Here is a 27,741-nt window from a genome sequence, read left to right as displayed (position 1 = left end):
GTAGATCTGTTTAAGATTAATAAAATGCTTCCTTTCTAAAATAGCTGCTTTGTCTGGCAGCACATACAGTGATAGATGTGTAAAATGTTTGCTCTAAATAATTCCTCCCTTTGCCCATCTTCCACTCAAGGCTGCCTCTTTGCAAAAGATTTTTAAAAAACTTGTATACAAGCCTGCTTGTGAGCTTACATCATAAAAATAAAATAGGCATATTTAAAAGGTTTGATTTTTTTTTAAGAAACTTTAAAAGGATTTTCTTTCAGGAAATCTGCACAGCATCGAGGATTCTGCAAATAATGTCTCTTTGCAGTGACTCCAACTGGCCACCCAAAAATTGCAGATACATTTTAAAATCTGTTACTAAACTACTCTATCTTGCAACATATTACACACAACTCAGTTATTATTACTTACAACTTCAGAGTTGGTCTATCCACTAATAGCCATCACCATGGGAACAAGGGAACAAGCACCAGTGAGAGGGAAAATATTTTCTTAATCCTTGAAAACCTACAGAGATGTGCCTACCCTGTCTTGGTTGCATTTCAGCAATTGATTTATTACTGAAGCAATGTGCAACACTGAAATCAATGGTATTCCATCTAAAATGAAGACTATTTTTCTGGACCAGAATTTCTGTTTGAATAAAGACACCCATTTCTGCTTCCACGACAGCAAACATGCTTTATGGATCAATTTCAGATTCAGTTTCAAAAGGAAGGAGAGAACCCCGAAAGCTTTGATCTGGCAGATCTTGAGAAAACAAGTATTCTGTGGTGTCAATACTCCCATTTATTTTACCTTATATTTTTTTTCAGGAAAGGAACCAAAAAAATGAAGGAAATTATCCCAATTAAATCTACTCCAATTAGCTTAACTTCAGCTATGAATGTAACAAATTCACCTATGCAGCAAATAATGCAGCCAAGCCAACGCAGCATTAATACATCCCTACAGCAGACAGTGCTATATCATTGATTTACAAGACCTGACACAGTTGACTTATTATGTGTATTGGTATATACAGTGGCAAAGGACATGCACATGATCAAAGAACATTTGTACGTTTCTACAGTGAAGAGCCAGCATACTAATTTGTAATAACAATAGGTAAGAACCTGGCCCTTTTGTAGTCAATGGGAAGCTTATGACAGTCTTCATCGTGGCCAGAACTACAGCCTGGCATGTTCTCAAGAGGCATGCATGGTACCAAAACCTCCATCATCTCCTGAAATCAGACAAGCTCCTTAGAAGGTCCACTTTAATTAAACCCAGTAAGGAGTAAGAAAATGATTTGATGCACAAACCAACTCATGAAGGATCTATGACACCGCCATTAGACAAAGTTGTATTATTGTTTAAGAAGTGTATGGCACTGATGCATTAATTACACTTTAGAAGAAAAAAAAAAACGAGCAAGACAGGCAGCCATCTTCTGTATCAAGAGGAATGCCTTGATCCTGACTTGCAGCTTCAGTGCCTGTTAGCTGCTACGTTTTTCCCTTGTCAGGACATCAGAAAGCTGCCACAGTAGCAACGAGCTCATAGCTATTAATTTTTCATAGGGAATACATATCGCCAGAGCACTGTGAGGAGTTATTGATAAGGAGAAATGAAAAATCAAAGAGAAAGCGGAGCATCTTTAATTCTCCCCTCGGTCTCTGGTTGCAAACTGAGAGCACCTCAGTAAGACAGAAGGCAACACTGCACAGGTAACGCTGTGGGAAGTTCCCTGGTGCTGCTCCATGAACTCAGCAAAGATGACGAGGCAGCGTCATGGACAGCGCTTACACACGGCTGAGCACAACATAGCAAGCCGCTTTGAGTGGGAGGATAACAAAATGCTCTGTCTGTGGTAAAGAAAAACAGGCACCTGCTCTCAACAAACCCATCTTGTTACCAAATATTTTAAAAGACTGCAATGGAGCAGGGCAGCAAAATAACACACACCAGCCCTTTTCATATTGACTGTGTATGAGCACACAACTCATTAGCAATCTCAGGAGACATCTTCCCCCCCTGCTATTAAGAGAATGCATTAATAATGACATTATTTTAATGCTTTTTCAATTTGCATTTACCCAAATGCCATCATGTTAAGCGGTGTTAATTACATGGTTTTGTCTGGGACATCACATTTACAGTAGCATCTGTTGAGCTCCTGACATGCGAGACCTGTCACATTTCAATTTTTTGACAACCATCATGCTAAAGCGGTGGCAATAATTCATTAGGGCTTCTCCAAAGCTGTAGAGATGCAGCAGCTCCTGCTTTGCATACCCTTTTTACGTCCCCTCCATGTTTCTCTGAGCTATAGAAAAGGCTACATGGGAAAAAGATCTCATCTCTAAAGCTCTTTATTATATTTTTTTGTTTGTTTCAACTAACGGCAGACCTTTGTGCCTGTGAACCCAACTTCAGGTACTCAGTACCTGACCACAGCATCACATGCTTAGGCACCTTACCATGAGGTATCCGGGCTGCAAAAAAAAGTAGCGATTTTATTAGGGTTTTGGCTGAGGGGGAAGCAAGCAGTAGCACCAAGGGCAGGAAAGTGACAGCACCATGTTTTCTCCATCAATATAAACTCTCCAGGACGGATTCAAACAATTTCCTTCCCCTGTGGACCAACAAAGGTGATTTTTCTACTGGGCTCCAGTTTTGCCTGTTTTAAACTCAATCCTCCCGAAGCTCCTCAGGCCTGGGGGCTGCCCACCACAGACATTTTCCTCAGTAACTTACCTCAAAAATGCCTCAAAAAAGCCCCCAAACCAACATGTCCCTTCAGGGGAGGCCAATGCCTGGCCACTGCAACACTCTCCAAGGGGAAGGGGGGCTGTGGGACCCACTTTCTGTCCCTATGGGGCAGACCCTGGCCCTGCTGAACCCCCCAGGAGAGCATGGAAGCCACCCACCATTTCCTCCCCAAGAACCCCACTTTAATGAGTGGCCCTTTCACAGGAAAAAATGCAAAGAAAAGGGACTAGCAACATACCTGAAGAAGAAGGGAATCTTGCAAATGCTCCCAAAGTCTGTGGAAGGCCCTGGCCTGCCTCGTTGTATGTAAATATTTGGTGATTACCGCTGAGGGGTCGCTGCGGTGGGCTGGGGGAGCTGCCCACATGCCCACCAAAAAACTCAACACGAGCATCACCCATGAGCCAGACATCACTGGTGGATACAACCCCTTCTCTCTGTCAACATTTTGAGGCAAAAATACTTTCTGAGGAGAACGGGGTGCTGCCCCTGAGGCGGAGACCTCCTGCCTCCTCCCAGCTCCTCCATGAGGAGAGCCCGGCACTGTCCCTGAGGGCAGCCCCTCAGCAGGGCTCCCCAGAGGCAGGGAGAAGCTGCAGAAAATGGTGGGGCCAGGTCAGGGCTGGAAAAGCTGCACTCAGGGATGGTGAAGCCAAAAAGAGCTCACAAAAGCCCCTGCATCGTCCACAGCCGCTGAAGATATTACGGGAAATCCCACACCCACCATCTAATTTGTGGCAGATGGATCAGAAAAGCTACCTTGAAGCAGAAAGAGTTTACAGCAGGCAGCTTGAGGCCATGGTGGTATTCACCCCACAGCTGTGGAGGAACTTGAATGGGAAAACACACGAGAGCAGCCCAAAGGGTGCAGCCCCAGCACCAGCAGCTGCCGGGCCACGTAATGGCGGCTGGACAGAACAAGCCCCTCCTCCAAAATGGCCGCCGGGGAGCTGGAGAGCCCTGAGCCCTGCTGAGGTGGTAGAGCTCTTTGTAAAGAATAAAACCCTGGTCACACAGAAAGAAACTTGTGGGGAAACAAGTTTCCTGTCTCTCAAAACGGGAAATTCTGCCTTAAGAACCTGGATGCATATGAGATGATCAGTTGGTGTATAGATGAAAGGAATTTTCAAAAGGCTTTTGACAAAGCCCCAAATGAAAAATCATTTTAAATATTTCTTAATTTCAAACTGTTTCTAAATATTTTATATGTTATTTTATCATATTATTAAATTAAGCTAGCATGGGCCTGAAGGAAAAACTCTTTTATGGACTAAAAGCTGGTTAAGAAGCAAAAGGTTTTGGGATAAAGTAAAGCTGGCACTGTGGTTTCCAGGGATACATATTAGCAAGGACTTAATTCAACACCTTCCATCAGAGACATGGAGAAGGAAGTAAACTGTGAAATCTTAAGGCCTGGAGATGAAACTAAACCATTCTGGGTAATGAAATGCTGCACCAACAGTGAGGAACTCCAGCAGAAACCCAGAGCTGAGTGAGTGAGCAAGAAGGAAACAGCTGAGCCTGACTGGATAAGGTCATTAATCCTTATGTGCATTACCTTTAATCTAAACAATGCTTATGTGATGCTGAAAATAAGGGCAGTCACACCTTCAGATCTTGGAGTCATCTCTGACAGTTATCTGAAATCACCAGCTCATTGTGCAGTGGCCTCCAAAAAAAAAGTCAACAAAATGCTGTGAATCATCTGGAGGGATACTGTGAAAGGGCCAGGTGTTGTTCTGCCACTTCACAAACCCCCCGCATGCCCCCATCCTGCACGCAGTCCTGGCCTCGGGAAGGTTGCAGCAGTTAGCCAAGGGCAACTGATGTGGTAAAGGCAATGGAGCTGCTGGCTTGAGCGAGGAGATGCTACCCAGCTTAACAATTAATTATTAGGAGAATAATTCTTTATTATTACATGAAGAGAAACATGAATTATATGAGGAAAAACCTGAAGTGGAATTGTGGTTTTAAGGTTTACAGAAATCATGAATACAGTGGATAAGCTTAAGGAACTACACTTTGCCAAGTGCTACAGAATGAGAAGCGAGGGGAATTGGTAAAAACTTTTAGAATATTGATTTTCTAAAAGAGAAAAAAAAATGGATTTGCTCAGGAGGTGGTAAACACCTAGGACTTGTTGCCTGCCCCATGAGGCTGGGGAAACAGGCAATGCCAGTGGATTCAAAATGGCTCAAACAGGCACATATCGGGAGGGTAGGCAGGGACCTGACCTCCCCACAATACCTGTGGGTGGTACTGAGGAGCTCTCCCAAAGCACCATCCCTTTTAACATGCTGAGGGACAGCAAAGTGGGCTGGCTGGATCACTGGTCTGACTCAGCAGGCACACCGATGGACATGCAGAGCGCTATATGAAGGACCTTGTAAGATCCTCCTAAATGCTTAAAAAAAAAAAAAAAAAAAAAAGCCATTTGAAAGATTTTCCTGCTAACCAAATCTTTGCACAAGCCTCCTATTTTTCAGTAGTGATGTGTAAACAGAACATTAGTGTGTCAGGGCACTTTAAAACTCATTTGTGCCATGGAGGTAAGGTGGGAAAAAAAGGGTTAGAGAAAAACTAAAGGAAGAACAAGAAAGAAGAACAATGCCCAAATAATTGCTTCGTTCCAAATGTTCAGCTGAAGTCTCCAGCCAGGTCTTCAGTGCCCTGAGTGCTTTCCTCATCCTCGGTGTGTCAGTATAAATTATCATCAACATTAATTCTTCTGTTTCTTCCCTTTCCTAACAGATGTAGTAATCACGCTTTTGGACACTGGCAATATTTCTAATTGTATGATGGGAGCAGAGTTAGAATGAATTAATGATCCAAGTTAGATAGGAAATCCGAGTTAATTTTGTGCAGTTTTTTTGAGGGGTTACTTATGGCTGGAGGTGTTCTTGTAGGCTTCCAGCTTTGTCACAGGATCTAGCCATGCATGCCAATGAGAAAACAGGCATTGCAGGAAGAGAATAAGCCGGATATTGAAGGACCCACTGCCACAAAAGTACTTTCTTAGTGGCAACAGGCCTTGGATAGTAGCTGGAGTCAATGTAAAGTAGTACTGCCAGAAATTAAATTTCCCTGCTGGGAGCATGGTAGAGTGATTCCATTTCAGCATTTCCTGGTCTCCCCACACAGCCCGTTTTTCCTTGTCTATTCACCTATCTGACTGCTTCCTGCATATCAAGAGACAGCTGCTTTCCAGAAAACAACATGAACAAGTCACACATGCACAAAAACACAGAATATTTCAAGCACAATTAAAATGATCAAGACCACCCCAGTCTTTAGGCAACTGTGCAAGTAAACTGCTAACTGGGAGATACAAGCTCCGGAGCTGATGTGGATCAGATGCCCTGGGCCTGTGAGGAATGAGTATATAGATCAAATTATGCACTTGGCCACTGGGGAGACAGTCACATAACACCTAGCTAATCTATACAAGCACACTGCCAGCTTTTACAGCCGGACACTTGCTGGAGGTATTGTAAGCTGTCACAAAAGAGGCTGACACAAAGGAAAGGGAAGGAGCAGGGCACATGTGAATAAAGCTTGGTTTCATTCAGGATTACGACTCCTGTTCGACTCCAGAAGTTTTAAAACTAGTTAAATTAATCCACCATAAATCTAGCAAAATTGCAACTGGTCAGCTAATACTGGAGCCTCAAATGAAATTGTTAAAAAGGCTGTAATTCTCAAGAGAAATCATTACGTTCACAGTTCTCCAGATTAATAACGAGATTTAAAAATTTTCCGTGTTTAACTATTTTGGGTGGCTTCAGTTTAGGGTATGAAATTTGCCCAAGAGGCAAACTTCTCCACAAAGGGTTGTGTCCCATATCTGAACTGACAGTTTCTTTCTCAAGTCTGAATTCACCACTAATATATATGCGTTTTAGAATTACTCCTGCTATATTTCTGCATGTGTTTCCTTAAGCCATTACCAAGACTTCTAGAAGAAAAGACCACACACACAATGTTGCAATGCAAATACAAGCTTTAGAAAGGATGTAGAGTCATATCTGATGTAGCAAGAAAATACTCCGCCTTATCCACCATCATTCACTGGAGTTATTGTTACTCATCAGTCAAGAGCATTTAAACAGCACAAAACCAACCCAAATGCTATTTCTCCACGTAACCAGTACAAAAAAAGTCCTATCCGCATGACATGCCACTTGTATGTAAAAGACTGACTTGAACCCAAGGCTTCTCCAACCTGCAGGGAGCCTTGGCTAAGCTGACCCCAGCTCCAAGTCCTGGAGCAGTCACCCAAGCTCTGAAAAATAGTTTTTAATGCTCCTAATGTAGTGCCAGTCGTGTACACCAGTTAGCAACAAGCTGAATCAACTCGAAGCATGCACAAACTGGCAGGGCTCAGCTTTTACAAGGGATGAGAGGTCCCCTGAGGGCTCTATGTATATTTTATGATTCAACTTCTCTAGTTCGGGTCTTGAATTCCTATTTTTACCGCCATGACAATTTTTTTTAAATAAGCAAAAGCAGTTGACAAACGCTGTGCTCACTGCCTTGCTCAGCAAACTACTGCGCTTAAATAAATCTCACCACATCTCAACTTTTAAGCAAGACACAGGTGAGAAGAACCCTTCTGGCTCGGACACCAGCACCACCTCTCTTGACAGAAGTCAGCTGGCCAGCCTTTTGCTATGACAAACATCAAGGCTCCTCAGCATTGCCTTTCAACAGATTCAGCTACTACACACTTGCAGCAAGCAAATACTCGCTCCAATTCCCAGTTCACACTCTTTCCTTTATCATTAGATTTCTCCTGCTCCATGTACACAAGCTGCATGGCAACTCTCACTCACACCGAAATAAGCTTGCAGGTGAATTTACCTTGGAGTCCCCCGTGACTGTGAGCAAGTTCCCAATCACTCTCTCAGAATTGCACCCACACTGCCCCTGGCATTTGGATAAAAGTGGTTTGTCAATAAAGCGCTGAAAGAAATTGCCTGCTTGGAGTGCGTAGCATCAGCTGACGGACAGGAACTGAGCAACAAGCTTCTCCTTAAAAAACAGGATAATTTTTAAGTGTCATGAAAAGAATGCAGGCCCATTTGGTTCCTTTTAAAAAACACCAAACAAAAAATACATTTTTCTTTCAGCATTCCAGCTTGGCCTCTCTGAAGAGGCGCAGGAGATTTTTCTTTTTGGTTTGAAAGCGGATGGTGATGTTTAGCAGGTTATGTAGCTGCAGGCATTATTATTTTTCAAGCTATCGGTGGCTTCAATGTGCCTTTCCTTTCACTGTGGCATTCCAGAAATGCCGAGCTTTAACCTTACACACTGAGACAACAGACCCGTGTCTCTGCATTAACTCGGAGTTACAGCTGCTGCTGAGTTACAGGAGTATTAAAGATTAAGGTTACCATGTCAGCTGGGCACAAGTCTAACTAGTGACAGCTTATTGTCTCTTTATAATTAGAATTGCCTAGAACCCTTGCAAGGAGCATTACCTGCAATTTTTGCCTTTTTTTTTTTTTAATCACCTTTTCATTTATTCTATATATACATACACACAAAATGCACATGTGTATGGAAGAGTCATCTTCCTACTGCTGGTACTGAAACAGTGCAGCTAATAATCTTGTTGAGACATAAGCTCACTGATTTCAGTTATTTGCCACAGTGAGAAGACAACTGATTGTCTTACATGAAGGAGACGAATGCTGAAGGGATATATAATGTCATTTCTCTCAAACTGGAAAATTATACGTGGAATACACAACTACATACCAAGCAGGACATGACTGAAAGTGTCAGACCTCTAAAGGAACAGCTTGCAAATCACAAGGCATAATACGAAAGAACTTCATATAGAAAAACAAATCTGAAAAATCAGGTAAAAAACAAACCCAGTTGCCTCAGATAACTGAGCAGGGTTAAGTTTGTGCACATCATTTGAGGCAGGACCAAGACGACAGCAGCTCTCTGAATTTCTCTTTACACCTTGTAAGATTTATCCCACTAAACCGCATTTAACAAAAGCAAAACAAGAGAATTTTGAAGAGTAATGAACACCTTTTTCCAACGCCCCACTCCACTCTGTCCTTCACTTTTACTGCCGTACTTCTTTCCATCATGCTTGTAGTGCTTACTGTTAGCATACAGAAAGCAAACAGTGAGCTAAATCAACCTCTACCTGACATTAGGGAAGCCGATGACATTCCCTATCACGCAAGAAGTAAGATCCATGTTGATGGCCACCCTTCACCCCTCCGGACGCAGCAGACGGCTGGAAGAAGGGTGTCTCAATTCCATCTCCATCACCGATCCGAGGTCAGAAGAGCAGCTATGCCTGGGCTCCCTGGCATTCAAACGCGGGAGCCCTGAACAGAGGGGGCACGTGGTGACTTGACAACACTCACCTCTGTCTTCCCCAAAGAATATGAAAAGATGGACTAAGACGAGCCTTGTGCCAAGCTCTATAATGCATTTCTAATGACATACGCTGAAAATCAATGATTCTCCAATGTCCTGCCATCTCCCCGGGCTTGCCAGCGGAGTGGAAAGCAGATATTCAATACTTGACACAGATTACTTCTGAATGTTAAAATATATTAACAAATATATCCTGCTGACATAGCATATCCAGTTTCGGGTGTTTGCTATAAGAACACAGCAGTGTTAAAAAAACAAACGCACACACCGCTCCACAGCCCATCACTAAGTTCAAGTGTTTTATGCAGAGATTTGACACATCCACAGACACCAAGAAATTCTTGGCTCACTCAATTCATCTAGTTAGCCTCTTTATTTCAGCACATGTATTTTTTTTTCTTTATTTTTCCTCTGTTGTGTCCCTTTCTACCTCACACACTTCATCCAGCTTCTAGGAACAATGCAGAAGATTTTTTTTCCCCCTTTTTAGAGAACTCTGTTGCCACAGTTCATTTGATCACTGGGGATAAATATATCAGAGACGGGACACAAGAAATGTAAAGTCTTCTTAACCTATCACGACCTCTGAGTTAAACACAGCACATGAAAACCTTTTACTCTTAATTTGGGACAGTCACAGAAGTCCCTCATACAAAATGAAAGATAGTTACTCTAAATAGGATGCCAGCTCCCATTTCAACACGAGGACTACTCTCTCAGAACTGCTCCAGGTGGCATTTGAGCCCATTATTGGCAGTTTTAAACTGCATAGCCACCAGCCAGAGTCCAAACCCACAGGTACAGGTGGATGCATGTCTGCACAACATGCATGTTACTGCAATCCATGCAGAACCAGAATTACAGCCACATGACAGGTTAATTCTCGTGAAAGCAGCAACCAAGGAGCTGGCAAGGGGACGAGAGCTGTGGGGTGCTGCCATGGGTGAGGGGGTGGCAGTGCTGGGGCTGGGGCAGCAGCTGGTGCAGAGCGGAACAGCCAAGCAGCCCAGATGTCTCCTGCCACAGGAGGAAGGTGACTGCGGGGAAGGAATGGAGCCAGCTGCCTCACATGTCTCGCCCTGTCGGATGGAAAGGTCCCTGGGATTTTCGGCACACTGCCCCCTCCCCAGGCAAGGCCTGAGAGGGGGAGGAGTGCACAGAAAAGCAGAAGAAACCTCAAGATCACCATCACCTTCAAAGGCTCCTGCAGAGCACGTGACGCTTGTCCAAAAAAAACAAGCATTCCACTGAAAAAAAAAAAGTCGATCCTTCCACAAAACCATTTTGTAAAGATTGGTAGCAATGGATCGCCTACACCAACAGACAGGAGCCACGGCACACACTGAGAAAAACACCAGCATCGCTGACAGGGAGAATGAGGGAAAGCCCCCGTTGGGAAAAACTGCAGCTTGGCTTCTGCAGCTTACCCTCTGCTTTGCATGAAGTGCTACCTTTGATATTAGTTAAATATTTATGATCCCACATACACACATACCTGCACAGGAGACGCCAGGAGTTTGTTCTGCCATCCAATAAAGTGAGGCAGGAAACATAAAATAAATATGCCAGGGATATATATATAATTATATTTTTTTGTATATATAAATGAATGTGATCTTGCCAAGGGCATTTATGACCAGCAGAAGAAAGGCAACGCAGAAACTGAAGGCGACTTCAACTGATAGGAGCAGAAGAGAAGTGCCTCGATACCCAGCCGCTCACCACTGTATCACATTAATCCAACCTATCAAGCAGAAATGTAATAGCAAGGTGGTGGCTAGGTACCTGTAATGTATTTTCCTTGCTTTTATTTTTACATATCAGATTTTCTGCCCTTGGCTTTCAGCCTCTCGTCCTGTTGCGCCTCATACACCGAGGGACCTACATGGGATCAGGCAGGGGCGTTAGGTATAGAGGCATAGATTTGCCATTGCATACAGTTGAATCACTTCTTTGTGCTTCAGTCAGAAACTGAGGGAACTCTTATTTCAGATTTTCTTGGGGGAAATCAACCCCTTTCAGCCACACAGCCTGACATCCCTTTTGCTTTCTTGCTGTGCAAAACCCCACATCATCAGCAAACAAACACGAGCGGCTTCCACATCGCTGCAAACACAGCTGAAGATGAATGCACACCACTGCATGAAAGCTCCACAGGGTACAAAAGCAAACATCAAGAACTCTGAAGAAAGCTGTTCTGTGTTACAGGGCAAAGTGCTGTTACTCTTTGTGCACAGACTCTAGGTGGGGACCCAAATCCTACCTCCCCTGTCTAAGGGGTTAGACAGCGTTTTCCATGAAGAAATGGCATTAAGACTAGCAAGCACAGGGGTCTGGACCTGCTTTTCCCATGCACTAGGTGCCAGACTTTAAAAACAGGTTGATAAAGAAGACTTTCCCCTGCTGCTGCTTGAAATGTTTACTATGGAAGTAAGACTCTTTCCTTAATAAGGACTGATTGAACTGACTGAAAATTTCAGCTACTCAGTATTGGGGTGTGTGTATGGGAAAAGAGAAGCAGAAGGTAGTAGTCATCCTGAACAAGGACTTGCACATCCAATTTTCCTAGGAAATCCTGATGCCCAAAAATATCACTTACCTGAGTGTCAAGAAGTCAGTGCTGTATGAAACATTCCAGCTATTGGATTACTGTGCGAAACCTCTACAGCAACTACTTGTAAATAACAAAACGCTCATACTGCTGTGCAGCATAGCTGTTGACATACACCAACTATTTATGGAGTCATGCATCCACAGACTGTGCCGTCCTTCATAGAAAACAGGGGTGCAGCATGTCTGAAGAGATCTTTCATTGTCAACTAGCTCTGCAGCCCTACAGTACTTCAGTTCCACTGTGGGCCCTACTTTTAATGTCTTATCCCTTATGTTGATTCAAGTCATTTCATTTCTTCTGTATCCTTCGGTCTCGTTACGTCCATCAAGCTACAAAACACACATGAAACGAGAATGGGCCCAAAACACCATTTGGGATCATGAGAGATGCTTATTTACACAATCCAGTCATTTTCAATGGGAGTTGGCCACCCAGCTCTTCTGAAAACACAAGATTATGCCACTTGACCTTATTAAGAGAAGAAAAACATCCTATCTAGATACATGAGACAAGTATCAACTCCGTCTCCCTATCAGGGATCCCTGCTAATTATCTCACTTCACATCTCCCATTATTTACGCATCCAATTCACCAAAGACTCCAGTAGGTGAAGTGACAGAGGAACAACAACAAAAAGAATGGGGACAGGAATTCCAGCAACCCGAAACGCAGCAAGCCCATCGTTCGCCAGCTGCAGGCCCAGAGCTCAGCAGCACTAATTAATAAGGTAACGCTCAAGGTTTGAAAACCGTTCTCTAGACACCTCACATGATAGCAGCATCTGCTACTTGGTCTGCACGTACACAGACATTCCTTGTAGGCAACACCCTTAAGGAAAAAAATAATAGTAATATTTGATGCCATCCAAAACTGCTAAGCTCAAATACCTAGTCAAGCCAGACTCTTGCTCTAAACCAGACAGGGTTGTCGCTGCAGCTTTACAGCCTGGCACGATGGATCACAGTTTATATCCTGTTATCAAACACCAGTAGGTTTGTATCCCCTGTTATCAAACACCAGTAACTGCGACCTGGCAAGGTGGGAACTCAGCTCTGCCACCAGCCTGCTGGGTGACACTGGTGGAGCTCTCACCTCTCTCTCCTTGCCTTTCTGAGCTGTAAGCTCTTTGTGAAGCCTGCTGGTGTTTGCCCTATAGCCAGCAGAAGAAGGCCTCGGTTTCATTTGGAGAATGAAATGCAACTTTTACTCTAACATGCGTGAATACGTACTATACACACAAATCCTGTGGGCAGAAGTTGTCAGATTTCCTCTCAGCCCCCTTGCCTTTACCACCCAAAATTGTCACAAGAAAAGATACAGAATGCTAAACGGTTAAAAAACAATCTTTAAGCACTTATAAAAAAATAAACAAGAGATCTTAGCACATTAAAATTAATATTTGCACACGCAAACACAGATGCACACTACAGAGCTCGCATCATATTCATGGCATGCAGCGTAACCATTGGGGAAGGCTTTATTAGATGAAAATAGGCCTGTTGTAAGAGATTTCCTTGCAATTATTCTGCTGCCATTATCCTGGCCAGGCATTCATGCAGCTTTTCAAATTAATATGCTTAGTTTTCCGAGCAGGAGATCAGAATACTGGAATTCTATGGGGAACTCAATTACCAAAGAAAATGATTGCTTGAGCATTCAGAAATTGGAACTACATCTAATTGTGAATAGTAGATTATTATCTGGATTATGGAAGACACTTTGAAATGAACTCAGACATATAGCTACACACACATCGCAAGGATGGTACCTGCTAGGATTTCTAGGACTACTATCAGACCCAGGGGCTGGCTCTCCAACAGCAAACCGAAGCTACCAAAGCATTTTGTTGGCTTTCAGGCAGGAATGCAAAAAGCCAATATCCCTGCTGAGCAGTTAAAAAGTAGAGAACAACAACAACAAAAAATCACCAAGGGAGTTTGCCTGGGACTTGTTCCTTTCCCGTTTTGTATTCCTTTGGTGTGGACGCATGTTAGCATGTTTCTGTTGCTGTAGGGTTGGTGGTGTTGCTTTTGGAAGCCTGCAGATTGCTGGGTGAGTTCAGGTGTTGGCCGCACTGCGAGCAGCACGGCTGTACTGCCTGATGTTACAGTGCTGAGATGAGCTTAAATGGTGGAACCGAGGGCAAGAAGAAAAGGGCTTAAGCCCAAGAAGCTTGGGATTGTTCAGAGTGCAAAATGGGACACACTGTAGGGGAAAGATCTGAGGATTCTGTTCAATTTCTCTCTGAAGATAAGCAAGTACCACAAGGGAGAAAAAGATGATAGCATTGAGAAAACATTTGAGAATTACAGCAGACATGAAAGGATACAGAGCCTATAGGATGCATACTGAGTAAATATCTGGCAGAAATGACGCGTGAAGCATACCTTGCAGATTAACATCAAAGAAGTATGAAGACTACAGAAACAGCTGGGAACGACGCTGGAGCTTAGACAGTAGGAGTAAGGCTATAACAGCAGAGAGGCAATGTGGACAACTGGAGACCTGCAGGTACTTATGTGCAGACTAGATAAGCAGAATATCTGTGGCACAAAGCAAAACAAACAAACAAAAGCACCAGTCCCCTGCTCCCTCCATCCAGGCAATGGGAAACTGAATTGAGGAGCAAGCTGGCTGCACAGGAGAGCACGCTGAAAAGTCAATGTGAAGTAAGCATTTTTTTTTTTTTTTTTTTTCCCCTACAAGAACTCTGTGAAGAACCTAGTTGCATCACAAAGCGTGACTCTCCAGAGATGGGGGAAGACCTTTATCCTGATGAGAAAGGCACAGGCTCCTACCTGCATGGCATGATCAGTGCTGAGAAGAGGCTCAGAGGCAGCCTACCCAGGTAGCAGGGGAGCCCATTTTCAGAGGGGACACTCAGAAACTGAGCTCATTCAGCCTCAGAGAATACAGGCTGAGGGAACATTTAGCGTTTACTACACAGATATTAAGAAGAAAATGTGTATTTCCAAAAAACTACCAGACAGAAACAGAGTAGTTGTTTAGTACAATCCTCTCACACAAACAAACAAGAGTAAGGCTGTGAGAGTAACGCCCAGGCTGGAAATAAGGGTTTCCTAACATCCCAGGAACCCCTGAACTTTCCTACCAGACAAAGCAAAACCGGCAGCCCAGTGCTGTAAGAAGTCACAGTGAACGTGTGGAAGGGATTGAGTGATACAACAGCTGGAAACTTCAACTCGAACTGGGTAGCCTTATGGTTGGTCCATCCGCATCAGAAAACATCTCAGATTTTTCATACGTAAATACATTTTTAGCACCATAACCTGGGTTTTGTTCACAGAAGAAAGCAAACTCTCTGCCTTGTAATTTTGCCCACTAACTCCTAATACAGAAACCCACGATTTACTATTCAAAATGCAGCTAATCTCCTTAAAAATACCTTCTGGATGATCTTCTCTCTATCACGCTTCCAGGCACACAACTGAGCACCTGTTTTTTTCACAGCTGGTCAAAACAGAAGTGCATTTCAATACAACATCACCCGTCCAGAGACACTTTCCAGACTTGGCTTTGTAGTACCACGCAGACTCGTCAGTAACTCACTCCACCAGCCCTTAAAATCCATCAGAGAGCGCTCTATTCTTTTTACACCCCTATAAAACTTGAGTTGTGACCCACCGCATTTTGTCTGCACTCTGACTGCAGGTAGTTTGACCGAGCCATTTCGGCTATATGGCTTTCTGACAAAAAACTGGTGTTACTCATACATTTTGAAGGTTACTGCATCACTGCCTGCCATTTCCTACTGCAGGAAAAAATGACTTCAGCCTTGAGACTTCAAGCAGGGTGCCATGAGAGATCTCGGAGGAGTTTAATGCAGGGGCCAGCTCAGAAGGAGAGCAAGGCCTGCTTGTGAAGTTACTCAACAGCAAGCGCCTACTTTGAGGCAAATTCTTTGGATTTGGTGAGCTTGGTTCTTCGTTTAATTGCTGATAGGTATCAAGGCTAATGACACAAGAAGCAGGACCTTCTAAATTTGTTTTCATTTCTAACACTGCCCCCAGTTTCATCACCCACTGAGCTACACTTCAGAGGCCAGGTGTAGCCATACCACGAAACACAAACAGTCTGTGATCACAGTCCATCACCATACAGCCGAACAAGAAAACAGCTCTTCCTCAGGTCTGCAAACATCTCCCACTTACCCACAGAGCTCTCAGCTTCGCGGCAGCTGGGACCTCCACTCCAAGCGAGTCTGCTGCCTCTTTCTCCTTTCCATGCTTTCCACCAGGATAATTTCCCTTTGCTTCAAAGCACAGAGTGATTCGATGAAGTCTTCTCCATATTTTTTCTCCGTTCCTTTAGGGAACATCTCCCAGCCTGCCCACAGCCTCGGAACAAGGGCTTCTGGCACAACTGGGCTGAGTTAAAAGGTTCCCACAGTCACAGGAATTGCCCCCAGCTGAGCCTAGGTCTCTGCCCTGCTGCAGGTGTACTGCAGCACCAACCCTCTTAGAAGAGCAATCACTCCCTGTGCCAAAAACTGTGGTTTTCCAGCCTTTTTTCTTACATGAGGACGCTGGACTGGCTGCAAGGAAGGGAGCTTGGCAAGAAGAGTGCATCCTGTGGGCTACTCAGGAGAGCTCAGAGCAGTCGGTCTGCACGTAAGGTTCTCACCCCACAACAGCCACCCAGTGCCAAAATACCCAGCGAACCCCTCCCTCACCCCCCACTGAATGCTTCAGGGACACCAGTGCCAGCCTCACACACCTTCGGGGGGCATTATGACCAGGGTGATGGAACAGAGAACACACTCAGAAAGTCTGCTGATGGCACAAAGCTGGGAGGAGTCACTGGTACCCCAAAGGGACCTTGACAGGCTGGAGGAATGGGCTGAGAGGAACCTCGTGAAGTTCAACAAGGGTAAGTGCAGGGTCCTGCACCCAGGGAGGAATAACCCCAAGCACCAGTACAGGCTGGGGGCTGACCTGCTGGAGAGCAGCTCTGCAGAGAGGGACCTGGGGGTCCTGGTGGACAGCAGGCTGACCACAAGCCAGCAACGTGCCCTTGTGGCCAAGAAGGCCGATGGGATCCTGGGCTGCATTCAGAGTGCTGCCAGCAGGTCAAGAGAGGTGATCCTGCCCCTCTACTAAGCCCCGGTGAGGCCACAGCTGGGGTATTGTGTCCAGGTCTGGGCTCCCTGGTACAAGAAGGGCATGGGGCTGCTGGAGCGAGTCCAGAGGAGGGCTACGAAGATGATGAGGGGCCTGGAGCACCTCTTGTATGAGGATAGTGCTGCCTTCACCATCTGGGAAATCACTTAGCTTGTGCCTCGCTCCTCTGCCTGTAGCGGCACTGGATGTGTAGGCTCACATTTTAATTACTGGAAGAGATTAAGATGCCATTGCAATTACTTCTTTCTGCTTAAGAAACAACTTGCCACTGTCCCACTACCATGACCAAGGACTTCTACCACGTAGTCATGTGTGGACACTGCAAACATCTTGGGCATACTCAAACTGCAGATAGAAAATACACTGACTTTGTAAATGAATTCAAATAAAACATAATGACTTCAGTATCAAACTGGATGGAATTAGGTAATTATGCAGATTGTTCTGCTGAGCCAGAATTTCTTCTTCTGGACTGAATGATGCTTCTGCATACTTATGTGACTAGCCCCAGTCGCTTAGGGAGACTTTTCGGAAGGCTTGCAGGAACGTTTAAGTCCAGCAATTACTGGGTGTAACTGGCCTTGTCCACTCCTGGTCCACGAAAGGCAATCACCAGTTGTTTTTATGTGGGCAAAATGGTCTTATCCATTTTTCTTGGAGGTATGCCACCAGCTGTGGCTGCTGCCCCCCGCCAGGAAAGTCCTCCACCCATGGTGGGCTGAAAGCTAAGCTCCACTTCCAAAGTCTGTTCACCTTCTGCCCCGTTTCGCCTCCTAGCACATTGTCCTCACAGTTTCAAACCTGGTTTCCCCCTCTGAATGACATGATCCTTGCTCTTACATTTCTTGAGATCAAAAAGGTAGAAGATGGATGGGATATTTGTCGTGTAGGCTCCACAGAGACAGAAAATATTGCTCCATAACACTCTATGACCCTTGTTATTTTCTTTGACATATCCAATGGGCGATCAGAGCCTACAGCAGGTAAATTGTACATAAGCCTTAGTGCAGGAAATCGCCCACCGAGATCACAGAACAAGGTCTGAAAGACAACCCAAGGAATCAAGAACATCAATTTTCACGGTACCATGGCATAAGATGCTGAGCAGAGAGAAATTTTGCATCCCCCAGAAGCACATTTAACACTGGCTACTGAAAAGAGTGTCATTTTCCCCACGTCACTAATTGTAAGTAGGCTCTATTCATTTTTCACTCATGTTTCATACAGTAGCAGTGCAGTAGAAATGCAGGAGGTCTGCCCTGTCTCTCTCCAGCTGACAGAGCATGAGGATCTATGTCCTGAAGTAAATGCCATCTCTCTGATGCCATGAAAGTTTTGGTTTCCAGCCTACAAACACTGAGAGTCCTCAAAGTGTCCCGAAGATAAAACAAGACGCAAGATTTAGTTCCAAAGTCATGGCTAATGACAGCACATCTTGGAAGGGATATTAAACTGCAAACCTTGGCAGCGAAGCCAGTCTCTTGCTATTAGGGATCAGGGCGAAGCCTATGGAGATATTAGCTGATACATCAGCTCCACAGGTCGAACGCTTTCCTCCAAGCCTCTGGCATGCTGTCTCTGAGAGACAGGGAATTGGATTTAATAGACTTACATGTGACACAGGCTGGCAAAAATCCTGTATTCTAATGTCTTTGAAACTTAAAAAATAAAATAAAATAAAAATCTAGTAAATAACAGATCCTTGGCATCAATCTTAAGGGAAGATGCTAACACTGCCAGGTTATTTCCAAAGGAACGAACTGATTTTACAGATCCATGGAGTGTCACATAACAGTGCTCTATTTATAATCCTTATTTCCTTAGCCTACTAAATCCGTGTCTCTAAACAGTTTTCGAACCCGAGCTTTTGAATCCTTCCAATTACAACATTAACTGACTTCAAAATTTTGAGTAACTTGCAAGGGTTTCCAGAATCTCACACAAATCTGCGGAGTGTCACAGGGATCACGTGGCTTCCAAGAAGCTGAAGGGAAAACACCCAGAAATAACCGACTTTGTTACTAATGCTCCTGTTTGGAAAGCAGGACAGAGCACGGTTTGCTGAGAGAAGGGCTGGCTTTTCAGCTAGCTGCTTGTTCATGTCCATTTTTCTGTCCTCCCACTCCAACAAATTCAACTAGCAACCTTTATAAACCCGCCAGTGAATTACTGTAAAAGAAGAATATACTTCCTGCCTCAGCAAATAATAGCTGAAAAGTTCCTAATGGGCCTTTTACGTGGGAAGAGATCGGCTTTGTTCAACACACTGCATGTTTTTTTCGTAAAAAACAGAGGCTTCATTCACCCGGGCTCCTTATCTGCACCTGTGGTCGCTGCAGCTTGGCAGCTTTTCCGCGGTGGTGTGCCGTACGTTATTTTCTACCAAAAGCTAGAGGTCAAGCCTGCCCAGGGGGTGCCAACGGGAGGTGGCTGCTGCCGTGGCTCAGCATCCCTCCCCTGATCTCAGCATCCCTGCCCTGATCTGGCATCACATCTCCCAGACCCTGCCGGGTGCCAGCCACTGTCTGTCCCAACCCAGGCGCTGAGCTCCGGCCTCCCGCGATGCCCAGTTGCCCACGGGCTCGTCTCAGCACAAGTAGTGCTCGACACCAGTCCCCTGGAGTCCCCTGGGCTCACCCTCCTCCCTCGGTGATGCAATTCCCACATCTGTATTTCGACAGCTTCGAGATTTTCTCCTTCTGTAACTGCGCTGCCTACTGCTTCAGCACCTTAGGAACAGCCCCAGTGGGTAAATACACCAAAAAAAAGTAAAACAACTGTGTAGATTCCTGTTAACTCCCATGATTTTCTTGAGAATAAGCAGAAATTAATCCTGCAAATGCTTTCACACGAGTCACCTTATCCTGAGAGGGATACGTGGCCCAAGCTGAGCAAAGTCTTTGATGATAAGAGAGGCTCAGAAAGTGAAAATGCTGGCAATTAGGCTGCCTGTATTTTCGAGCTGTATCTGGTCTGCTGGTAATTATACCACACTCAGCTCTGCACCAGCTTGGCCCTTAAAAAAGCCCTGCCTTTCACACATCATTAACATTGCTCATGTCATGTGCCAATGCAGGCTACACATGCAGGATAAACAACATTAATGCAATGCAACAGCTACACTTAAAAATATACATTTATTGTCAGATTAGCCCCGCTCCCTGGCTGAGTAGCATACGCTCTAGTCTACTACAGCAGTTGTAGACAATGCAAATGCCAAAGGACCCTAAGTGGAGCACATCACGGGCACTGACTTCTAGACTTACAGCAGGCACAGACATGGAAAAGTTTGCAGGAAAAAGTGGTCAAAGGCATTTGTGTGGTTGACACAACGTACGGCTCCTTCGGTGACATCACTGATTTCACACTCTCTCTAGTCACCTAGCTAAAACTTCCTATTTTCAACGAAGCAGCAAGATTTAGCAGACTCTACAACAGTTGCAGTAAAGGAAACCTACAATTTAGGAGCCTCCCACCAGGAGCAGATGTCACCGTCGGGAGGTTTGCAAAAATCTTCGTCAAGACATCTCAAAAAGCATCCGTAATTAGGAGAAGGGATGAAAAGAATGACTACACCCCTCCTATTAATGTCAGCTTGAGCTGGCTTAATCTCCACGTACAGTCTTCAAGAGGTACTCCTACGATTCTTACTCAGCTTATATTTTTCCCCTGATTATTGTGTTGGCAAATGATCGCAATTCTGGCTTCGTACGCACACCCAGGTTACAAAATACAGGGCACATTCACCAAGGCGGGGATGATCTCGCATCGCCTTGTCTCACGTACAAGTTACCTCCAAACCGAAGCGATGACACCTCGGTGCCAAGCACGCTCAGCACCTCATTTTGGCTCCGGGTACGTCTGAAAGCAGCGAGTCACCCTACCCCCGGCTCCTTTATCACTCGGCGTATCACCTGGCACCAACAGCTTCTCCTCTCAACCTTGTTTGCGAGCCTTCACAAACGCTTCATTATCTCTTCTGAAATAGAAATTGGTACAGTAATACAGCTGTTCACCGTGTCAGCAAGCCGTGTCGACCTTCGACTGTACGCAGCCAGTGCTTGCAGAGCGTTGTCTGCTAATACAGCACATAGCACACAGCGTGGTTCAGACCAGGTGGTGAACTCAGCTTTAGAGCAAATAGGAAATTGCAGCTTCGGGAGCCCCAGTTCTCCTCCACAGCTTTTTTCTCCATGTTTTTTCCCCCCATCTAATCTACTCCATTCCTAGGATGCCTGTTCCCTGACTCCCTTTGGTCCTTGCCTTTGGCACATTTGTGAGATGCTACTCTCATTTGATGTGGGATGCTAGAAAAAGATTAGGAAATATATTTTGGAAAGAAGAAATCCCTGCATATGACTGTCATCATCACTTAGCCAAGTACAGACCGCTAGGGAAGGAGAAGAAACCCTGTGAGATTCCTTAAGACAACAGGAAAACTCTTGTCTTTTCTCAAGTGTAAAGACTAAAGATTTGTCAAAAAGTGGAATTTCTTCCTAAAGGCCTATTTTGGCACTTAATAAATGAAAAATGCTGGTTTTCTTTAGGAAGAAATAGAAATGAGTCCCATCCTGTTGTCTGCTAAATCCAAAGCCCCGATATCCAAGCATCTGTGCAGGCTCCAGATCCAGGGTCCCTGTCACCCACTGGGATGGCAGGGTGTGAGGTTTGGCCATGGGACAGCCATCACCTGCAGCTGCCCTGGGACAGACCTCTGTTTTGCTGGGAATTTATCAGAAGCAATGCCCTGCCACAAAACAGCTGGCTTCAAAAAAAAAAAAAAAAACACAAAAAAACAGGTGTTTTTCTAAAAAACAAAACAAAACAAAAACTAAAAACTATAATTTGATCAAAAATGCCTTTGAGGACAGAACACCTGAATGATAAGCGTGGGCTTCCACACTTCCCTGCTGCAATCAGCGCTGCCCAGGCTAAATCTCCTCTTCAACCTTTCCTCTTCAGTGCTCTTCTGCAATACAAATATGTTCATAATGGGACACTCCAATTTCATGCTCTTTCATTAGCAGCCAGGAACTGACAACAATTAAAACTATGAGTAATACTTCAAAAAGTATAAAAAGTTGTTTCATTTTATACTGAAAACTGCAGGTAAATTTCAGAGCAAGCAAAAGGGCTAATATGATGATCGCAGCATTTTTTCAAACAGACGACTGCCTACAAAACTCACCAAAATTCAGAGTTTAATCTCTTGATCACATATAAGAATGGATGTGTGCGTCCAAACAACCAGCTCAACAGCATTTGGACAAGAAATAGCCTGTACGATGTGGCTGGTGGGCCCTGCAGTCCTATTTTTGTCATTAGAAAATTCACTGCGCCACTCAGAGGATGGGGCAGCTCCGAGAGGAAATGCCCTGTGTTGGAACAACAAAAACACCTCGTGTGAAAGCAGTGAACTTTAAAAGCGTTTGAGAAATGCAGAGTCTTATTTAGTCAATCATACACCACGGCGCTGCCCCCAGAGCTGTATGTCATTTTGATAAATTAGCTCGAGAGACGTGGAGCATAATAAAGTTAAAGCCAGACCCCGGACTCCAGCAATCATGCCTGAATGTGGCGTAAAATACTTCCCACAATAAAAGTCACTCTTGCTACTGTTTAATGGTTAAAATAATTTTGAACCTGATCAAGGTCAGCAGCTGCATAATGTGTTTGGGCTTCTTTTGTTTTCGCTGCGTGTGGTTGCTTAGAATAGGAGCCAAGCTAAAAACATCGACCTGGAGGGAATTCCTGCCTCTCTCACAAATGCAGCTGAGGACTCAGCATCCTTGCAAGACAGCTTTCTAAAAAAAAAAAATATACACTTTTTTTTTTTTTCAGGAAGTATTCAGGAAAAATATGACATTTTATTCCCTTGAATTTCTCCATAGACTAAAGTTATGCTGCACCACACATGAAAAGCGAGACGTGCTGCAGACAGCATGGCACTAATTTAACTCGGGGAACAAAGTAAGATTGCTGAGAGGACAGCACATGCCTCCATAAGGAATAGAATAAATATACGAGAAGTACATATATGAGGCAGAAAACTGGAGGTGCAGAGCCCCTCGTGCCAAGCACCCTGCATCTCTCCAGAAACCACTGAGTCGAGAACTCCTGAGACAACGCAGCTCTGCGAGCCCTCCTGCCCTTGTCAAGGCACCGTGCCCTCGGTCTACCTTTGTTGGGGTGTTTCTTTCAGCCATTAAGAGATTAGTAAGGAAAAAATATTTACTCAAAACGTATGCAACCAAAGAAAGAAAAGCTATGTCTGCAGAGCACTCACACATCCGACTGCTTCTCCACCTCCTGGTCTTTCTGCATCCTGCACTTCAAAGCACCTAAGGGACATGAGGGTGATATATTTTCTAAGGTTTCCTGATGCTGTTTGTGATGAAAACAAACAATTACATCAGATTTACTTGAACAAGACTACTCTAGAGGGATGCCATTAGCCTCTGCAAACAGAGGGTGCTCTGCACAGTTTAGATTTGCGCTGCTGCTCTTGGCCAGGAACGTGGCTGCCTGAAATATCTGAAAACAGCATGACCACATCAAGCTGCCTTTGGCATTTTTATTTGACTTCGCTAAATACACTGGTTTATTAAAAAAAAAAAAATGCCACCCAAAACCAAGGAAGTGAAATTAATCTGCCCGGAGTCACAAGGAAACCCTTCTTGCACACTTTTAAAACACAAACACCCCCATACTGGGGCTTCTGTTTCCCTGACCCTCAGCTGCGGTGGGATGTGCAGGCCTTTGAAGAGGATTTTCCCAGCGGGGATGATACCGAGGGCGGGTGCACCCGCACTGCTAAGGGGCTTCTCCCCGGCTCACATCCAGCCCCTTCCACGTGAATCAGCATCTGTGCTGGCCACATCAATAGCGCCTGTGTCAGCCCAAATTCACTATTGAGCCCCAGGGAGGTTAAAACAGAGCCTGGCTGAGGCAGGGAGGAGGGTGGCAGGCACTACACAAATATGTGCATTGCCCCCGCGACAAGGGATGCCTGTCTCCTGTCCGTGGGAGATTACAGCTATAGGGTGGGCTGTTTTTCCAGGTTTTATCTCGGTTCAAGAAAACTGGTTTGTGAAGGTCTCAGCCTGCGTGTTATTCCTAGTATTACAGATCTGGATCTGTGGTCATATTTGAGAAGGGTTAGTGCTACATAAAGGTTAATACCACAATGAGCCTCTTGTTCTGACTACCCCGAAGGGGACACGTTTTAATTTGCTACCGATGAAATAAGGGACGGGCCATTTCTATAGGAAATCACAAGAATTAATTAACCAGAACTCAGGACCCCTGCTTCCAAGCAACAATTTCTCCTTGAACTCAAGGACATCCTGATTCCTGTGCCTTGACCACCAAGTCTCTGAAGAAATGAGTCTATTTTGGGTATGTGCAGAAAGAGGCAGTGATACTCGACATACACATTAGGAAGAGAATTCACGCCCAGCAAAGTAATGTTAGTTTATTAGCGTGCACTCCTTCCCAAAGCATGCCTGTTGAAGGCTTTCCAGCTGCTCCTGGTGGTCGATAGGTCTTATTTTTCCTTCCTACCTGGTGGATTAGGCACCAACTTCTCAATGAGACAGGAGCCAAATAACCACAGCTATATCTAAAAACAAGTCTGCAGCCCTCAAACGTTTCCACCAACCTTGAGAAGCTGCTCAGGTCTTTAACTTTCAAACTGCCTTGCCCTTTACCTCCCAGCTGTAATTAATTTCAAGAAAAGTCCTTGATTTCACTTAAAAATAATTTTAAAAAGATGTGTAAGGCAGATGTCACTTCAGCTTTACAATGCCAGAATGGCTCAGGTGGTTTCCCTGAGAAAAGGAATATCCTCAAACATTTTTAAACATAAGTCTCTCAGTTTTACTTACAGAGATCACATTTCCACATTGGGTAATTATTGCCATGAGACTTCTTTGGGCTGGGGATGCTGAGAAGAAGGTCAGGGATGGCCCTTCTCGCTCAGCAGCACACTGTCGTGTACGGTCAGCTCTTCCTGCTCCTCAAACCAGAGGTGAAGCCTTCAAAAGGTCTGGGGTTAAAACACATTTGTACACGTGAACAAGGGAGTAAGACCAAAATCACTCCTGGTTGTTCCAAATAAACAAGAACGCTGAATGCTGCAGTGCTGGAGCTAACCACAAAACAAGGTGCATGGGTCAGGATCTGAAGGCCGTCTATAGCTTGGTTTAAGCTACTGAGTAGAAAATATTACCTTTAATAAGCTTTATTGAATTGCGGGCACAGTGTTCACCCCCAGATTCTGGGTTCTGCACAGTTCGCAGCTCTAACCCTCTTTAAAGGCAGCAAGAGCCTAGTATTTGTGCAACAGCTTTAAAAAGCCAACATTTGTTTGAGCTGACAAACATACTTAAGTCTGTTCTTCAAACAGCAGTTGATGAAAACAGCACTTCTCAATTAAACTAGCATATATTAACATTTATTAATTTCCTCTCGCTCCTTAGGCTCAGGCTCGGGGTGACAGCCACACAGACATTGACCACGGCTGCAGGGGAAGCCCAGGAGGTGCACTGCTCCTTGCTCCACAACATCAGCCCATCCCACCTGGAAAAAAAAAAATCCTTCTGCTGCAATTCAGGGGGTTCTGGTTTCTGTGGGTGCACAGCATGTCCCCAGCAAGAAATCCAACCTGGGCCACAGCTGCACGCACCATTTCTCTTGTACCTCGAATAGCTCCAAACAAAAACACGGCGCAGACAGGAGCACACGCATTTTTGCAGTGTTGTGCAACATCTCTGAATAATCAAAATGACTTCTTAATAGCACGGTCTGACTCTATGGCACAGGGAGAGAGAGGCTCCCTCCCACCAGCCCAGCATTTCCAATGCAGACAAGTGGCTTCCAGCCCCCCCGCTGTGGGTCAGCAGAAGGTGGGTTTGGGACTCCCTTGCCCTGAGGCTCTGTTGGCTGGTGAGCAAATGGCTTTTCCATTTCTCAAGCACCCCCAAGCAGGATGAATTTTTCAAGCACAGAGGAAAGAGGGAAAAACCTTTCCACGTAGTCTGAAAGCATCTTACACCTGAAAAGACCTTACATCACATTCAGCAAACAAATAAATGCTCCACGCTGTGCTGTGTCACGTAGGCACTCCCCTGCCCTGCCACCAGACGCCCCACACGGCTCATTTGAACACTCCAGGGCAGCAAAGGAAAGCCCAGATTGCTGTGACATCGACATCCAGAAACCTGGCTGACATGCCTCGAAAGACAGAAACGGCACAGAAAGAGATGCTAAGGCATCCCCAGTGGGTGATGAGGTGCTCCACGAAGCACCCCAGCAACACAATTTCTTCTTCTTTTCTATTTGATGAGGTCATGGGAACATGACAAAGTCAAGAAGCATGCTAGGGAGAAAAAAAAATATCTGTGATGTGCTCCAGATCACAATGGCTGCACAAATACACAAGTGTAAGGTTTGCCCTTTCCTTTGTCTACCCGAGAGTCTACAATTCAGCTTCAGCGTTGCCTCACGTTCATTGTTGTTTTCAGAACAAAGATGATCTAGTGTGGAGTGCCAAAAACACTTCCACAACTGAAAGGGAAAGGTGTTTTGGGAGCAGAAGCGAATAACACATTACTGCATAATGACACGGTATATGCTGAAGAGGAAAAGAAAACCAAAAGCTCTGTTTTCTTTTTTCTCCTGAAGTCAAGAACGACGGAAACCCTCGATCAACATAAGTAGCCTTGCTTTCCAGACAGCACCAAAAATTGCAGTCACTGAAAAATGTACACTTGTAGATGACCAGAATAAATCTTGTCCTCCAGGAAAAGAGAGTGCCAGAGAGTTTTAAGGTCTTGTTGAGGGAGTCATGAGAGCATGTTCTCCCTTTCCTTTAAACTACCAAGAGAACCGTAAAGCTGATATATAGCATCATCTACAAAACCGAATGCTTCCAGCCATCAGAAGTAGTGCAATGTAAACTTAAATATTTGATTCCTAGGAGCAGCCGTATAACAAGATAAGGGAACATACCTATGAGTGCAGAGTAAACTCATAACCACATCATTTACAATTCTGCCCCCGAGCTCCTCTATTTCAATATATAAAACAGAAAGGTAATTTCCATATGGCTTTCTCCTCAGAACTTAAACAAAAAAATGTCATAGCCAAATGAACGCATTTTATACCCACTCGGTATGTTATTTCCCATCTCGGATTGCAGAGTTTCTTTTTATTTCCCTTGTTGGAGGTGGTGCTTCCCCACATCAGCTCCATCGAGGAGGTCCCTGGCCCATAGCCATAAAACCTCCCCAACCATTAAACCAACAAAAAGGGAAGGTTTTGGCCTACTGGCCTGACCGCTCCTCATATAAATTGCAAAAGCCCAGTTATTAATGATAATAAAGAAGCAATGTGAAGTCAGGGGGAGCAGTGCTTTGTTCCCAATTAAGTCGATAGCCATTTTATCACTGACCATGGTAGAATAAGGACGCGGGTCACTGTAATTAAATTCTTTTTTCCTTTTTGAAGTTTGGGCTGCAATATATCAATTTACTGTTCATCTGACAGGACATTCCAGCTGCAATTTATTTAATGAGGAGAATCAGAGGAAGAAACAAATGAGGCAGGACAGCAGCAGCAGAATCATGGTGGGTTGAAAAGAGAAGAGGAAAGAAAGCAGAGATGTGATTATCTTGCTACTGTAAGAACTAAAAATTTGAGCAAAAAGAAAGGCTTAAGAAACAGATGGAGGTGTAAGAGGGGAAGCAGTTGGTTTTCCCCAAACAAAATCAAACCAGATGGATTTAATATGGACGTTTTCTTACGATCTTGCAGGAAAGCAGT

The 27,741-nt window shown here is 44.6% G+C and overlaps 1 protein-coding gene and 1 long non-coding RNA gene across 8 annotated transcripts in view; one reads left to right on the top strand and one right to left on the bottom strand.

Annotated features, from left to right (window-relative positions):
• Positions 1-27,741, bottom strand: part of ERBB4 (erb-b2 receptor tyrosine kinase 4) — a 564,466-nt gene that overhangs the window by 457,754 nt on the left and 78,971 nt on the right. For 2 of the 7 annotated variants that reach the window (XM_072040461.1, XM_072040459.1), the window contains exon 1: positions 2,996-3,576. The exons of 2 other annotated variants lie outside the window; for them this stretch is intronic. In XM_072040461.1, the coding sequence (XP_071896562.1) occupies positions 2,996-3,158 (163 nt within the window). In that variant the 5' untranslated portion in view covers positions 3,159-3,576. Of the gene's footprint in view, positions 1-2,995; positions 3,577-27,741 lie in introns of those variants that run through there. 3 more of the 7 variants (XM_072040458.1, XM_072040463.1, XM_072040462.1) reach the window with 3 other exon arrangements.
• On the top strand, positions 16,576-27,130 carry LOC140002880 (uncharacterized). The gene is made up of 3 exons (XR_011810465.1): positions 16,576-16,666; positions 22,809-23,133; positions 25,398-27,130. It is a non-coding gene; the product is annotated as an uncharacterized lncRNA (long non-coding RNA).

The sequence above is a fragment of the Anas platyrhynchos genome, chromosome 7 (assembly GCF_047663525.1).
Source record: "Anas platyrhynchos isolate ZD024472 breed Pekin duck chromosome 7, IASCAAS_PekinDuck_T2T, whole genome shotgun sequence".
Classification (NCBI taxonomy): Eukaryota; Metazoa; Chordata; class Aves; order Anseriformes; family Anatidae; genus Anas; species Anas platyrhynchos.
The sequence above is the reverse complement of the archived record's forward strand: the minus strand, read 5'-3'. Positions and strand labels throughout refer to the sequence as shown.